Below are 13,987 nucleotides of genomic sequence, written 5' to 3' on the forward strand. Positions count from 1 at the left end.
TTACAGGGCAGTGTCCTCACTGTCCCCATATGAGCTGTGGGGTGTTATAGTTTCCTGGGATGTTTGTGACCAGCAGCTGCTCCGGGGCTTCCCCGTGTGGGCTCCAGGGCTGCCATGAGGGACACGACGCCATCTCAGCTCCGTGAGGTTCGACCCGTCCCTTCCCCTCCACACCCATACATGCACACCCACTCCCCCCTGAGGTGGTTCCAACCCAACAATTCCTGATCTGGTGTCTGACACCTGCAGTGAGAGCACAAGTGGGAATGGCTTCCAACTGCCGGAGCAGGGTTAGATGGGATATTGGGAAGGGATCCTTCCCTGTGAGGGTAGTGAGGCCCTGGCACAGGTTGCCCAGAGAAGCTGTGGCTGCCCCATCCCTGGAATTGTTCAAGGCCAAGTTGGACGGGGCTTGGAGCAACCTGGGCTAGTGGGAGGTGTCCCTGCCCATGGCAGGGGGTGGGATGAGGTGAGCTTTAAGGTCCCTTCCAGCCCAAACACTTCTGGGAACCTGCGATCTGGATCAGAGGCCTGGCAGTGTGTCTGTCAGGTCAAGGGCTGCTTTTCCTGTGAAGCATTTTGTATTTACCTGCAGTTGAATGCCCTCTCCCACTTTCTCTTGATAGAACATGATCTGTACAGCAGCTTCGCAGTCAGGTTTTAATTCCCTGCTCCAAGCAGCTCTGTCTCATCAGCAGTCTTTGTAACTGTGCTGTCTTTGTGTGTTCTGTAAGGTTTGTGAATATTTGCAGCAGCATCAGCCCTAGCACATCTTTCTGCAGGGTTCTGTGACTGACCTCACCTTCATACTCTGGGTGAGAACTGTTTATTCCTGCCTTTTGCTTCCTATCCTTTAACCTATTATTTAAGTGGGTAAGAGGACTTTCTGTAGCACCTTAGTTCCCTAAAAAGCCTTTGGGAAGGGCCTTTTGGGAAGTTGAGGGCTTTGTAAAAGTCCTGGAAGACTTACTGACTGCCTCATTCTTTATGTGCTCATTGGTTCAGAGAAGGATTTGGGAATCGCTGCTTCCTGGTAGAACAGCCATATCCAATCTGCAGCATGAAATTATTCCTAAATTAATGATTTTATAGTTGATGGTTTCTACCTACTTGCCAGTATTGAGATCAGACACAACTGCTGTGGAGATTTCCAGGGAGGTACTTTTCCTTCATCCTCACATAGTTTTCTTAAATGATTGTGACTCTGACAGATGTCCATGGCTGGGTCTGACTGGACCTTGAGTTTATGATTGATCTGGTGAATTTTGGAGAAATATTGTTTAAAGCTAATTAATTTGCTTATAAACTTGTCATTCCATTGGGAATAAGAAGTAATAATCTCTGTTGAAAGTAATATTGTGGCAGCTTTATATTACTAAAATAACTTTTACCAGAGGTGCTGGGCATTCATGGCCTTCTTCTAATATGAAAGCAAGAGGTTTGAAGAATGGGATTATTGAATAAGGCTGGAAAAGGTCTGTCCTCAAGTGGGAGGGTAAAAAGCTGAAGAGCATTTTCTTCATTCCCCACTGAAATGAGAGATGATCTGAGCTGTCAGATAAAAAGGAAAACCATTAAAGGCTCACTGCCTCATTTTAACAGGTCTGTCAGTTTTCGTTCCGTCTCTTAATCTCATCTTCAGAACAGCAGGAACTCAGGAAAGATGGAAACTTTTTCTGTTGCGGAACATTTATGTGACAAAGTACCTAAAAATAAAGTTTAAGGCTGACAATGGTGATAAGGAACGAAAAGAGTTCCAGATTCTAGACTGGAGGTTTCGCTTGAGGACACCGCACAAGGTGGACGTGCACAGAGCGAATTTTGGGGAAATTTTTTGGGAAAAGAGACGTTTCCTGCATGCTTTCTGTTTAAATACTCTGCAAATTCCAGCTCTGTTTAAAGACCTCTCTCTTGCTGTTACAATGCATAACTGAGCAGTGCTCTGGGCCTGCTTCCATGCTGCATATGTACTTACAGCTCCATGCTCCGGGGAATCGCAGCGCTCGGCACAATTAATCCTCTCAGCTGTTTGCAGCGTGTGCAACGCAGAATTTAACAGGACATGTGTTTTCCCTAATTTCCTGATTAAAGTAACTCCTATTGGACAAACAACCAGTGTGACTTCAATGGAAAAGGGGAGCACGGTGCAGGGAAATCCGTCGGGTTGGCTGGGTGGGTGTTCTTAATGGGCAAACTGGGAAGGCAGACCCATCGCTTCCCTGGGGTTCATCAGATGGTTGAATTGCCTCTCAGAGATTCCAAGTTGCTGTTCACGTTTTGCAGTGAACCGAGGTGCTGTGGAAGGATATGAATCATTTGTATCATGGCATATTTTGTTACTAAATCCTGATCTCCTTGGTGGCTCAGATTCGTAGTTTGTTCCTAATCCCAGTCTCGCTTGCCTACAGGTTTTCCATGCAGGATCAGTGCGTGGCTGCTTTGCTGTGAGAGCAAACACTCGGTTTCAGTTGTCATTCCATTGTCTCTTTGTTGGTACCCACATTAGCAGAGGGAACAATAAACTGTTTTCTAGCAGAGCTAACACTGACTGGGCTCTGATATGGGTGGGTTTTTTGGCTTTCTTTGCTGTATATTGAAGTGTGAAAATGTCTTTGAGTTGCTCTTCTGTGACCAGCAGCTTCTCTGCCCGTGATAAGCTGTGAATGATGGATTACTCTTTGGCAGAGCTGCTGCTCAGTGCTGGCCTCTGAGCTGAAAGTCTAATTTTCATCCTTTTTTTACATTTTCATCTCCATTTCTTTGCAGCATCTCTTTTCAAATAGTCACCTCTTCTCACTGTGCACTTATTCTTCCACATTTTTCAATCCTTAGTATCTCCTCAGATTTCCAAATGGGATGTTGCAGTGTTTGTCCACTTTGCTGTTATTATTTGTCAGAGAGGAGTCTATTTGCCAATTTTAGTATAAACACGGGAGCATAAACACAATCAGTTAGGAATTACTTTTCATCTATTTTTAGCTGTTTATTTTCTTTGCTCCTGGGTTGAAGAGCAATTCTGGTAAATATTGTTGTCTTGTTTCATGCAAGGGATTTTTAATGTTATCTTGTGTTTATTCTATTTACATATTAATAAGGCTCCTTCTCCTGCATCTGTGCTCAGCGAGGAGGCTGTTCCTGCACTCGGGGCTTCTGCTGAGCCTGTGCTGGTGGAAAGGTCAGCACTGGAATCCTGGATGCTGGAAAGAGCCTGTTCAGGGGCCTGCCTGAGTAAATGTGAAGATTTCTTCATCCCCTCAGCCCTTCCAGCTCTGGGGGAGGCACATTGTGTAACAGCCATGTGCCTCTCCCTGATACTCAATAAATGAGTAACTAATGTCTAAAAATACAGTTTTCAGCTAGCACAGAAATTCCTTGTATAATGTGATACATCCTCAATGCTGCAGTCATGGGAATATTACTACTTTCAGGCTGTTAGCCCTTATAATAAATTTAGGTATGGAGTTTGAAATTGTACTATCACTAAAATTAGTCAGCGACCGAGCATGTCAGAAAATACCTTGTCTGCATCAAAGTATGGATGTTTTCCTGACAGAACCTCATTTTCAGACACTTTTAACTCTACTAAGCCAGACTTCAGCCTAGAGCTGTGTGTGTGTCAAACATTGAGCAGCATCCATAGGTCATTTCTATCCATGAGGATCACAAGAGGGGAACTCAAAGCTCTGGAATGTGAGACAGACACTACAGGAATATTTTTCATGAACTCTCTTTAGTTTCTGCTGTAATTGTTTCGTTGCCAGTGTTATTGAGTCACTGTGGGAAAGGCTGATATTTACTAGTTAGTGAACCTTCAGCATGCTTATGAGGATGCAGAATGATGAGAAATATTTCATTCTGGAATTTGGGATGTACTCCTTTCTCTTCCTTATTGATATCTGCTGGGACCCCTAGGCAGCAGTTATACATGTCCCAGATCTGGGGCTTTAAATTCAAATCAGCCACCTTTCTGTTTGTCTTTTAGATGTTACTTACTTGGCAGGTTTCTGCCTGTAGAAGATTCTGATCTTGGGAGATTTCCCTCCATTAATTATTTTAGAGAATGATTTCTGTCCACCTCTGGATTCTTCACTCACTTTCCCACCATGCAGGTCGTTCTTTAGCATGGACTTCATTTTAGGAGACTGTTGCTTCCAAAGAATTCACTTCCTGATGATGATGTACCAATACCTGCACAGCAGTTCTCAGCAGCAGACAGATAACTATTCAAAAGGTGTTTTCATTCTCTGAGATCCTCATTTAGTTAAAATGAAAGAAAATAGGCTTCAAGTCAGAACCTCCATTAAGTCCCACTTACAAGACAGAGAATATTTTAAGTCTCAGTTAACTGGGGAATTGTGATTGGAAGTTCCCCAAGAGTTTAAGAAAATAATCAGTTAAAAGGCTGTGACATTGTCACAGGTTGTCATGGGAGAGATCCCATTCTCTTGAAATTACAAAATTACAATGACTGCAGTGGAAAAAGGGGATTTGGGATTTTGCTTTGTTTTCATATTTCTCGTGGAAGGAGAAAGTTAATGCTCCTCAGTTCCTTAAAAGCATAAATCCTAAATAATAAATCTTAGATCTTTTGGTAATAATATGGTATTGTGGTGGTATCTGTAGGCAGCATCTTTATTTCTGAGGCTGTTTTGGTTAATTATGTCATATCTCAGCAATACCAAGTTACTTAAAAATAAAATAGTGTAATTGGGAATGTAATATGCATAAAGCTTCAGAAATCTCTTTGCATTGGGTAGGTGCAATGAAACCATGTCGATTTTAGAGGCTTCCTTAAAAAGAAATCTTTAGTTGCTAGGATTATAATGCTTTGATTTAACAGGACAACCTGATCTAATTCTGAAGTGAAGTTTGTGTCCCCATATCTGATAACAGCTGCTTGTCAAGATGAGGTTTTGGGGAAGGACCTGGTGGAAATGAATTTCAAAAAGCACACAGGTCAAGCAGTTAATGATTTTTTCCCATGGTTGTTGGTTGCTTCAAAGGTTTGTTAGTGATGACGTCCTTTTACTGGGGCCCTCAGTTTTTCACTTATATAACCAATGTATATCTGCGTCCACTAATTAATTTCACATTTTTAATTAAACCAAATTATCCAGAACTTGCTGATTTGTAGTTCTATGGATCAACATTTTTAGAAAAGTTTCAGTTTAGGCAAGTAATGGTTTACCAGTTTATCTCTCCCCACCTAAGATTTTTGGGTGAATACCATCTGTTCTCAATAAATCTTGAATTTTTTTATTCCCTTTAATTGATCATCCCTTCTGATTCTCAACTGGACACAGATCCTTCAACACACCCCCTGTTAGAAGTGGTTTCAGCAGGATGACAACCCCTGGGATTCTTCTGGAATAAACCAGACACAAAGTTCACAGTGATTTTCTGCTGGAGTTTAAATAAAACTTTCTTACATCGACCATGTATTTTCCAAGCAGAGACTTTGCCTTCCTGCTCTGCATGTGTTTGAAATGGATTTATTACTAGTTCAGATGTGCTCAGGAAGTTGATTATGAGAGAATTTGCTGGTCTTCCTTCATATTTCTGTATTTAACATGCAGAGTGAGGATTTCCTTACACCCTCCTCATTTTACCATAATTTCAGCTTCTTTCACAATCTCAAAAGAAGCATGTTTTTATTTCTGTACTTTTCAATCTATGTCAGTTTTGGAAGCAGTTTGTTGCTTTCTCAATACTTGCTTTAAAATAATTCCTTTGGATGAATTTATTGGTATTTTCAGCAAATTATTTGCTATAATGCTTCTCACAACAGAGAACCCCCAGGCATTGATAGTTTGCTGTTAATTTTTCAGCCTGGAATTTTTAAAGTAAATTAGAAGCGTTGTTATGTAGTATGAAGAAATCATAAATCAAATTTCTCATGTTTCTAGGTGGAGTTGGCCTTTAGAAAGCAGGAATAATACATCTTTTAGGAATGGTACAGATATAAAATATTAGGCATAATAACTGATAAATTGGGGGAACAAATAGATAAATACTCATGATGGTGAATAATCAGAAGATGGTTCTAATTAGTCATATGAAACATTAATTTAAGCATTTAACGTAATTTCTCTTAATTTAGTGCTTAGTAGCTGAAGAGTAATTTTAAATTAATTTTTTTGAAGAGAACATCCCTCTCCCCCCCCAGTTCAAATTTTGTGTTGTGCATTTCTGGAATTATTTTTTCTGTTTGACTTTAGTGGCTAGAGCTGGTTCAAACTAGTATGCAGATTGAAATGGTTAATTAAAGGGGGTTTTTTTCCAATGATTTCTGTGGCTGGTGTTCGTGAATTTGCATGGCCCCTGAACCTGAGCAGTGGGCTGGGATTATTTTCCCTCAGCTCCTGACTAATTCCATGGAACAGCCTTCAAAACAGTGGTGAGCAGTGCAGACAAAGGGCAAAGAGCTGCAGGTCCCAGGGCAGCTTTTCACAAGGGAAATGTATGGAGGGAGTTTTTCAGAAACAGTGACCTTTAAAGGAATACTCGGGTGGTATTTGCAGGAATCCTGTCTCCTGAAATCATTGCAGGATTCCTCACAAATATGAAGTTTTGCCCATCTGAACAAAGAGGGAAAGTGATTTAAAGAGTTTATGGTTTGACCTCCATTTCAGCATTTCTGACAGAATTAATTTGCAGTTTTGTTGGCTGGAAAGGAGTCACATCTCTTTTTCAGTCAGTGATTACCTTCTGGAGAGGCAGCATAGCCACCTTTGGAATACTGGAGGATAGCCCTGGGTGGGTTTGGTTCCCCAGCACCTCTGACTGTTTATTCCCAGTGTCTCTGATCTTCCATTTGGGGCATTTGCAACCTTGCTTTTACCTAGGACTTAAAAAAAGAAGATAAATGTGGTGTTCTAGGCAAAGTGGATCTTGTGCTTCGTGTGGCTTGTTCCTCCCCGTGGCTCTGCCCTTTGCTTTTGTTTTCCCTGGGTGTAGCCTCAGTACCTCTCTGATTCCCTCAGGAATGTCTCTCCCTCTGATGTCAGTCCTGCTGCTGCTCAAACTTTCTCGAGTTTCCTTGAATTCTTAACATCCTCTGACATCTCTTTAAAAACAGGATCTGTCTTCTTGTCTTGGAAAAGTAAGGGGGAAGGAAAGGTTAGTTATTTTAGTTTGGGGTTTTTTTAAGAGTAAGAAAAAAGCACGTCAGTCATACGATAGGAAAATGATTCTTGTTCATCCTTCGGTGCAACAAGGGCATGGAAAGGCTGTTCCTGATGAAATATTCGGGCTACAGTAGTTCTTGGCATTTTCTAACCTCGGGTCCTCTGCTTCCATGATGTCAGAACTTGTTTTTCCAAAACCAAACAACCACTCTCCCCACAGCACAAACTACCCTGGGTTTTGTATCACATTTGTTATATCGGTAAAGTGCTCAGCAGAATTATCCTGGGTTTTGGTGAAGGGAAATTGCATCCAACTCTTCTCGTGCTGTTTGGAAAATAAACATTTACCAGTAACAGCATCTGTGGAGGGTTGAGAGTGACCTGTGGGTGTTTTCTGAAGAGCCCTGAAAGCCTGTGCGAGAGTGGCTGTGTTTTCACCCCATTTATTGTTTTAGCCTGAGTAGTGTTACATAGAGAATCATGGATTGGTTTGGGTGGGAATGGACCTTAAAGCTCATGCAGTTATATCCCCTGCCGTGGGCAGGGACACCTTCCTCTGTCCCAGGTTGCTCCAAGCCCCGTCCATCCTGGCCTTGGACACTTCCAGGGATCCAGGGGCAGCCACAGCTTCTCTGGGTAACCTGTGCCAGGGCCTCACCACCCTCACAGGAAGGAATTTCTTCCCAATATCCCATCTAACCCTGCCCTCTGGCACTCTGAACCCATCCCCTTGTCCTGTCCCTCCAGCTCCTGATGGAATGTCGCTCCCCAGCTCCCACGGAGCCCCTCAGATGCTGGAAGGCCATGCCCTGAGCTCTCACTGGAGGGAGCCCATGTTGGTGGTGGTGGGTACATGCTAATGAACGTGTTAATACAGATGCTGAACACATTTTGCCTTTCCTTTCCCCCAGGCCTACTCTGTCTACGATGAGGACATCGGCTACTGCCAGGGACAGTCTTTCCTTGCAGCTGTGCTTCTGCTTCATGTGAGTTAATTGCAAAATGAAAGCTTTGATATCTGAAACCAAAGCAGCTGTAAAATCAGTGGTGCTGTTTGACAGATAATTTACTGTTGTTTATTTGCCTGTATTCATTTTCCTCTTGTTGCTTTTTGGCAGTAGTGACTAATGGCTTCTATCTTTATGAATGTAGATTTGCTTTATCTGGGAGAAATCCATTAAATTGTCAAGTACTTCTGTGTCAAAACCTGAAGCTGATTTGTTACATATTAATATTTTCTTTTAATTTAGTTGTCACCTTGGTGAGCTCCCTTTGTGTTTATGGGGAATTTAACTCTGGGAGGCATTCTCGGAGTAGCTCAGCAAAGCAGGCAGTCTCATTAATTTTTAGTGAGACTTTTTCTCCTAGGGACCCTTTATAATATCTTGTGAATGAAAGCTGAATTTCAACCTTGATATTTTAGCCTGTAACCAAAAACTGCACAAAATCTGATCCGTTACTTCCTGTATAAAAGCCTGCACATATGTCTAGAGGTAGATAAGTAAATACACAGGTTTTACAGTTTGCAAGATGCTCTACCTTTGATGTCTCAGTGGAAAATCTCTGCAGATTCAAGTAGTGTATTTGTTCAAGTATTTATTCAGATAAAGTAGATCAGAATAAACCACCCCAAACCCCAACCACAGCTCTTACTCAGGCTCTTGCCTGCTTTTCCTGTCAGGTTTTAATTAGTAAATTATTAATCATGATTAAAATACGTTTTGGATTGTGGGCTTGAGTCAGCTGTTGGTAGATATGTTACACATACACTTCCTAAGGCACTGAGAACTCAGATTCAGATTAATTTAAGCTGTAATTCCTGGGGAGAGCTATAACTCCTGGAAGACTTAAGGAACAGGATACACAGTGACAGTGTCGCAGAGAAGCTTTAGATCCTTTAAGGATAAACCGGAATTAGTCACATTATTGCAATCCCACATATACTGCAAATTAGCTTATCTAACAGTTATTTTGCAATTAACTTTTTACCCAAACCAGGATTTTGAAGTTCCACTGGAAGAATGAGCCATTTTCAATACCAGAGTTGTTTGGAAACGTGTGGGTGTCGCATTCTTAACATTTGACTGATACTTCAGCTCCTCTCCCTCGGTTCTGTGCTGTCATTACTACAGAGAATCACCTCTGTTTCCAGTGTTTCTGGAGTTGGAAGAAATTGCCCTGTACACAGGGAATACTAAATGGAAATTACACTCATTTTAATATGCCCTTTATAACGTTTGCTTTCATAATAGGATATTGAAGTGAAATTCTCAGAGAAAGGGGGGAAGGGAAGCAGTCTCAATGAGCTCATGTAAGTTGGCAGCTTCCCAGGATGTCCTCAAACTCTTGTTTTTCTCAAATTCTCCAACCAATCTGTGTGCTGTGATTGCCTGTAAGGCCCTCTCTAACTCTCCTATCTTTGCGTGGATTTCTAGATCCCTTCCTTTCCCTTTTTTTTTTCTGGGACAGGGTATCCTTCCTCTCCAGTTAGATATCTTCCAGGGGTGGCTGGGTAGCCTGCACCTCCATCCTTGCTTTTTGTGATTTTGCTGCTTTGATGAAATTCCCATCAAGGACGAGCAGGTAACTTCTAATCACAGGGGGACAGTGTTGCCAACTCTAATCATTTTACTCTAAGTCTCATAGTATTTAACTTTTTTTCTTGTCTATTTTTCAGAGCCATTGCTCTGTGAAAAAAACCCTAAAATTTCAAAGAATAGATATTTGCCCTTTGTTATCTTAATGCTAAAAATCAGACTGACAATACCCAAAGTTTGTGTTCTGATTGAATAAAATAATTAGTGGAAACTCGATGTATGATTCTGAATTCTTGGGGTTGGTAATATTGGAGAACCTCTGTCCCCTGAGAGCAAGGACTTGGGGACCTCTTTGGCCTCTGTTCCCTCTCCCTGTCTCGGGCGAGGAAGGGCTGTCACTGCACGAGTGTCTGACTGAGCATGCAGGGGAGATGAGCTTGTGCATGAGCACCTGTTTCCTATTTCATTAGAAATTATTGGAGTTTGACCAAAAACCCCTGAAATTTGCTTTCATTGTCTTTCTTACGTAGCACGTTTGAGCCCTTTGGTCAGGATAAAATCATTTCTTCCCTTTACTTTGTCTGCAGCTTTTATCCACTGTCAGTGGGGATCATTGCATCCAGATAAATCCAGATAAAATTGTGATTAAGAGCTTTGAGATGGCTAAGAACTTGTCTGAGGTGAATCAGCCTTGGACTGGGAGCCAGCAGCTGAGCTGGCACTACTGTGCTAACTGGTTACTTTCCTTTATGGTGTCTGAAAATGAAAAAGAAAGTGTCTGCCCATGGCCCTGGAGACAGGCCCTAATCATGGGCTGAGCATAAAAGATGAAACCCTGGAGGTAAATATCAAGAGACTAAAATTCCCTTTGAAGAAAATACCAAGCTTTTATCTGTCACTGATATTGGGTAAGGAGTTGGCAAGAGGCCGAATGAGTGAATACACTAAAAGGTCAAGAGTTCTTGATCCTCAGTAATTGTTTTCATGTCCTACAATCTGGTGCCTGCAAAAGAAAGGTTGTTTTTAATGTCTTTGAAAGCTTGATTTGGGCTCTGCAGTGACTCTGCTTGTGCCCGTCTTATTACGGTGTTACCTGAAGGCAGGGGGGAAGGGAGGGAGATGATGTGGAGGTTTTGTGACACAGGGCTTCCCACAAATTCAGCATTCAGTGGGCTCAAGCCAAAAAATGTGAGTTTAGAGTGACTCACACAGCTTCTGTTGGTACCACCTCCCAAAACTCTGTTGGATGAGAAACTTTGGTCAGAATGGAAAGTCAGGATGTTAATTGATGGGATCGTGGGAAGCCTGATTTCAGAGTTCAGTGTCCTGGTGTTTGGATGAAAGCAGATGAGCATTATTCTCACTAAGGGTCGGTTGTACCTTAATTCTCCTGAATCTTCCCCTTTTAACCAAATCTCTCTCAGTAGAAATCACTGTCATGAGTTGTTGCCTTTTTATTTTTTTTTTTGTTCTCTCTTTTTTTTCCAATTTTAAATTGTTCTGTGCCTGTGAGTTGTGTACTGGTTGTTCTCATCCCTGTTTGGCAGAAGGAATGCTGCTGCCAGTTGTGCTGCTCTAGGGATCTATATGTACAGGAACCTGTGATTTGATCCTCCATTTTCTTCAGAGAAGGCCTTAAAAGAGCCAAATCCAAGTACTCATCAAGGAGAACAGTGCCCTTGACATTTTACTTACTTAATTCTACATTCAGAGGCTTGGCTGAAAGTTTTAATATATCCCTGTTCTGAATTCATCGTGCCTAAGGTATTTAGGAGTGTGTATCTGTGTAAGGCATTTCCAGCCTCAGCTCTGGTTTTAACCTTGTTTCTGTGTATTTTTCCCAACAGATGCCAGAGGAGCAGGCATTCTGTGTATTTGTGAAAATAATGTATGACTATGGCTTGAGGGACCTCTACAGAAATAACTTTGAAGATCTCCACTGCAAATTTTTCCAGCTGGAGAAGTTAATGCAGGTGGGGCCAGAGTTAACAAATTCTCCTTCTGTCATAAATGGAAATGCTGGCATGAAGAAGAGATTCATGCTTTGCTTCCATAAGCTGCTGGACAATAAAACCCCTCTCCTTTTGGAGGTGGGGCAGAACCAAAGCAGGGAAGGCTTTACAGCTCAATTCAAACACCACGAGTCAGATTATTTCTAGTTCCTTTTGTCTTTCAAAGACCAGTCTTGCTGCTAATCTTTGTACCCAAGCAGAGGGTGTTTTTTTCCCTCTCTCTGTTTGCTCACTCCCTCTCTTCCCTGTTCCCTGATGTTGCTTAGAGAGAATATCTCTGTGCTGTTAAGGCCAAGGTGTATCCTTTGGACTGGCACCATCAGTGTCCTACTTTCTGTGAATTGTGCTGGTGGTTCAGAGCTCAGGCAAATCAGGACACCCCGATGCCTGTGAAATACCAACCAAGGGGAGGTCATTTGGCACATTTTTGCTGTCTCTTCAAGGCACTGCTCTTTTTTCAGGTGGAATTATTTCATCGAGCAGTTTAACAGAATTAAACTACTGCAAGTTTTACACTAATAAGGAATTACTAACAGTTCATTAAGCCCTGGCCTTGTGTTACCACAGTGAAGGCTGATGAAGTCAGTTGTCACAGGTGACCATAGATACCTCTGTGGCATATTCTGAAACCAAAGCAAACAGACCACTGTTAATGTTTTAATTTAATGGGGTTTTTTTCAGATGTCAAATCTACTTTGTAGAGTAGAATTACTAATTAATGTGATACTTCAGCATATGGTCTTCTCAATATTTACATATGTTCACAAAGATTTTTATTAACAAATAAAACAAATTTTATTAACAGATATACTGTTAACAAAGATACTTTATTAATTTAATATGTCATAACTGTACAGTAGCATTTTCAGTGCTTATTTTGTGGTGTTTATATATGCTCCTAGTTAGAGAAATTGTCTGTGCTCTGTTGCTTTCAAACTCAGCAAGGTGATGTCCTGGTTCTAGTATCTGTTAGTTTTTGTGGCAGAAACATTTGTAGCAAATCAAGAGCAAAGGGATAACTTTAAAATGCACACCCTGCCATAGATTTCACAACCTCTCTGCCTTTTGAGTGCTGAAGATTTTGTAATTTCTCAGGATAATCTCAGTACCTTATTTGATACTGTGATAGAATCCACTGTGGATATCTCACTAAAAACTGTAACCATGGGCACTGAAATTTATCCAGAAACATATTTGCACTGCTCAAAAGAAGCCAGGATTTCACTTTGTTGTGGTTTTTGGTGTGGTCCTTACTGGCAGTGTAGATGAAGAACTTGGATTAATGAGTAATCCTGAAACATTTCTTTTTTTCCTTTGCTCCAGGAGCAGTTACCAGACCTGCACAGCCACTTCTCAGACCTCAATTTGGAAGCTCACATGTACGCATCCCAGTGGTTCCTCACGCTCTTCACTGCCAAGTTTCCACTCTGCATGGTCTTCCACATCATTGACTTACTACTCTGTGAGGTAAAAAAACTATTGAGTCAGAAAGCCCTTCTTCCACTCCACAAATGTGCCCTCTTCTTTTATTTTTATTTCATTTAGTTGGAGTCATTTGCTGTTTGATTTCAAAACGTGTGTGACTAAATTATGTAGAAACCGTGGTTATATAGAAGATGTTCAGTGAAATGCTGGTTTGGTTTTAGAATGAGAACTGTGGATTGCCCCATTCTTTGTTGAGGGATCTAATTAAGAATATCTGATGCACTCATCTGTTCTTCATTTATTTTGTTAAATGACTTTTCAGAGTTAGAAACTGTAATTTCTTGAAGACACTTCCTAGGAAAAGCTCTCCAAGTGCCCACAGACAGTAAGGGTGGTGCAGGTTGCTTTGGTGGCCTGATATGAAACAAAGACAGCTGAATGAAGCTCCTTCCTTTTGTTTTTTCCCTGCTATTCCAACTAGGAACACACTGCTCCTGGTAAAAATGGTGTGTGTCTGAACCATAGATATACCTGCACTTCCTTTAAAAAACGGGTCAGAATAGATGGATAGTCTGGAATGTTTATTCTGGTAAAATACCAGTACTTCCTTTGGTCACTGGGAATTCAGGGCTTCCATGGGATTACACCTGTTTTTGAAGTTTTCACTGATTTCCTCTCTGATTTAAACAGGTCACAAGCACAGAAGTAAATAAATAAATAGAATATTTTATAATTTTAAATGCCAAGGGCTTCCTGAGTTTGAAACACTGCTGACTCTAGTTCCTTCTGTAATTTTGATTGTGAAGTATTTCCTTTGAGAATTTTCAGGCTTGTGCACATGCCTTGATAGGATTCAGTATTAAACAAATACTGTCCCCCACTCATA

The 13,987-nt window shown here is 41.3% G+C and overlaps 1 protein-coding gene across 9 annotated transcripts in view; it reads left to right on the top strand.

Moving 5' to 3' along the window:
- The window catches only part of RABGAP1L (RAB GTPase activating protein 1 like), a 224,857-nt gene that overhangs the window by 124,663 nt on the left and 86,207 nt on the right, over nt 1-13,987 (top strand). For 8 of the 9 annotated variants that reach the window (XM_027694793.1, XM_027694796.1, XM_027694799.1 and 5 more), the window contains 3 exons: nt 8,039-8,113; nt 11,512-11,637; nt 13,000-13,143. In XM_027694793.1, the coding sequence (XP_027550594.1) occupies nt 8,039-8,113; nt 11,512-11,637; nt 13,000-13,143 (345 nt within the window). Of the gene's footprint in view, nt 1-8,038; nt 8,114-11,037; nt 11,429-11,511; nt 11,638-12,999; nt 13,144-13,987 lie in introns of those variants that run through there. The other variant, XM_027694802.1, reaches the window with a different exon arrangement.

This window comes from Neopelma chrysocephalum, unplaced genomic scaffold, assembly GCF_003984885.1.
Source record: "Neopelma chrysocephalum unplaced genomic scaffold, ASM398488v2 Primary Assembly neopelma1_98, whole genome shotgun sequence".
In the NCBI taxonomy this organism is placed as follows: Eukaryota; Metazoa; Chordata; class Aves; order Passeriformes; family Pipridae; genus Neopelma; species Neopelma chrysocephalum.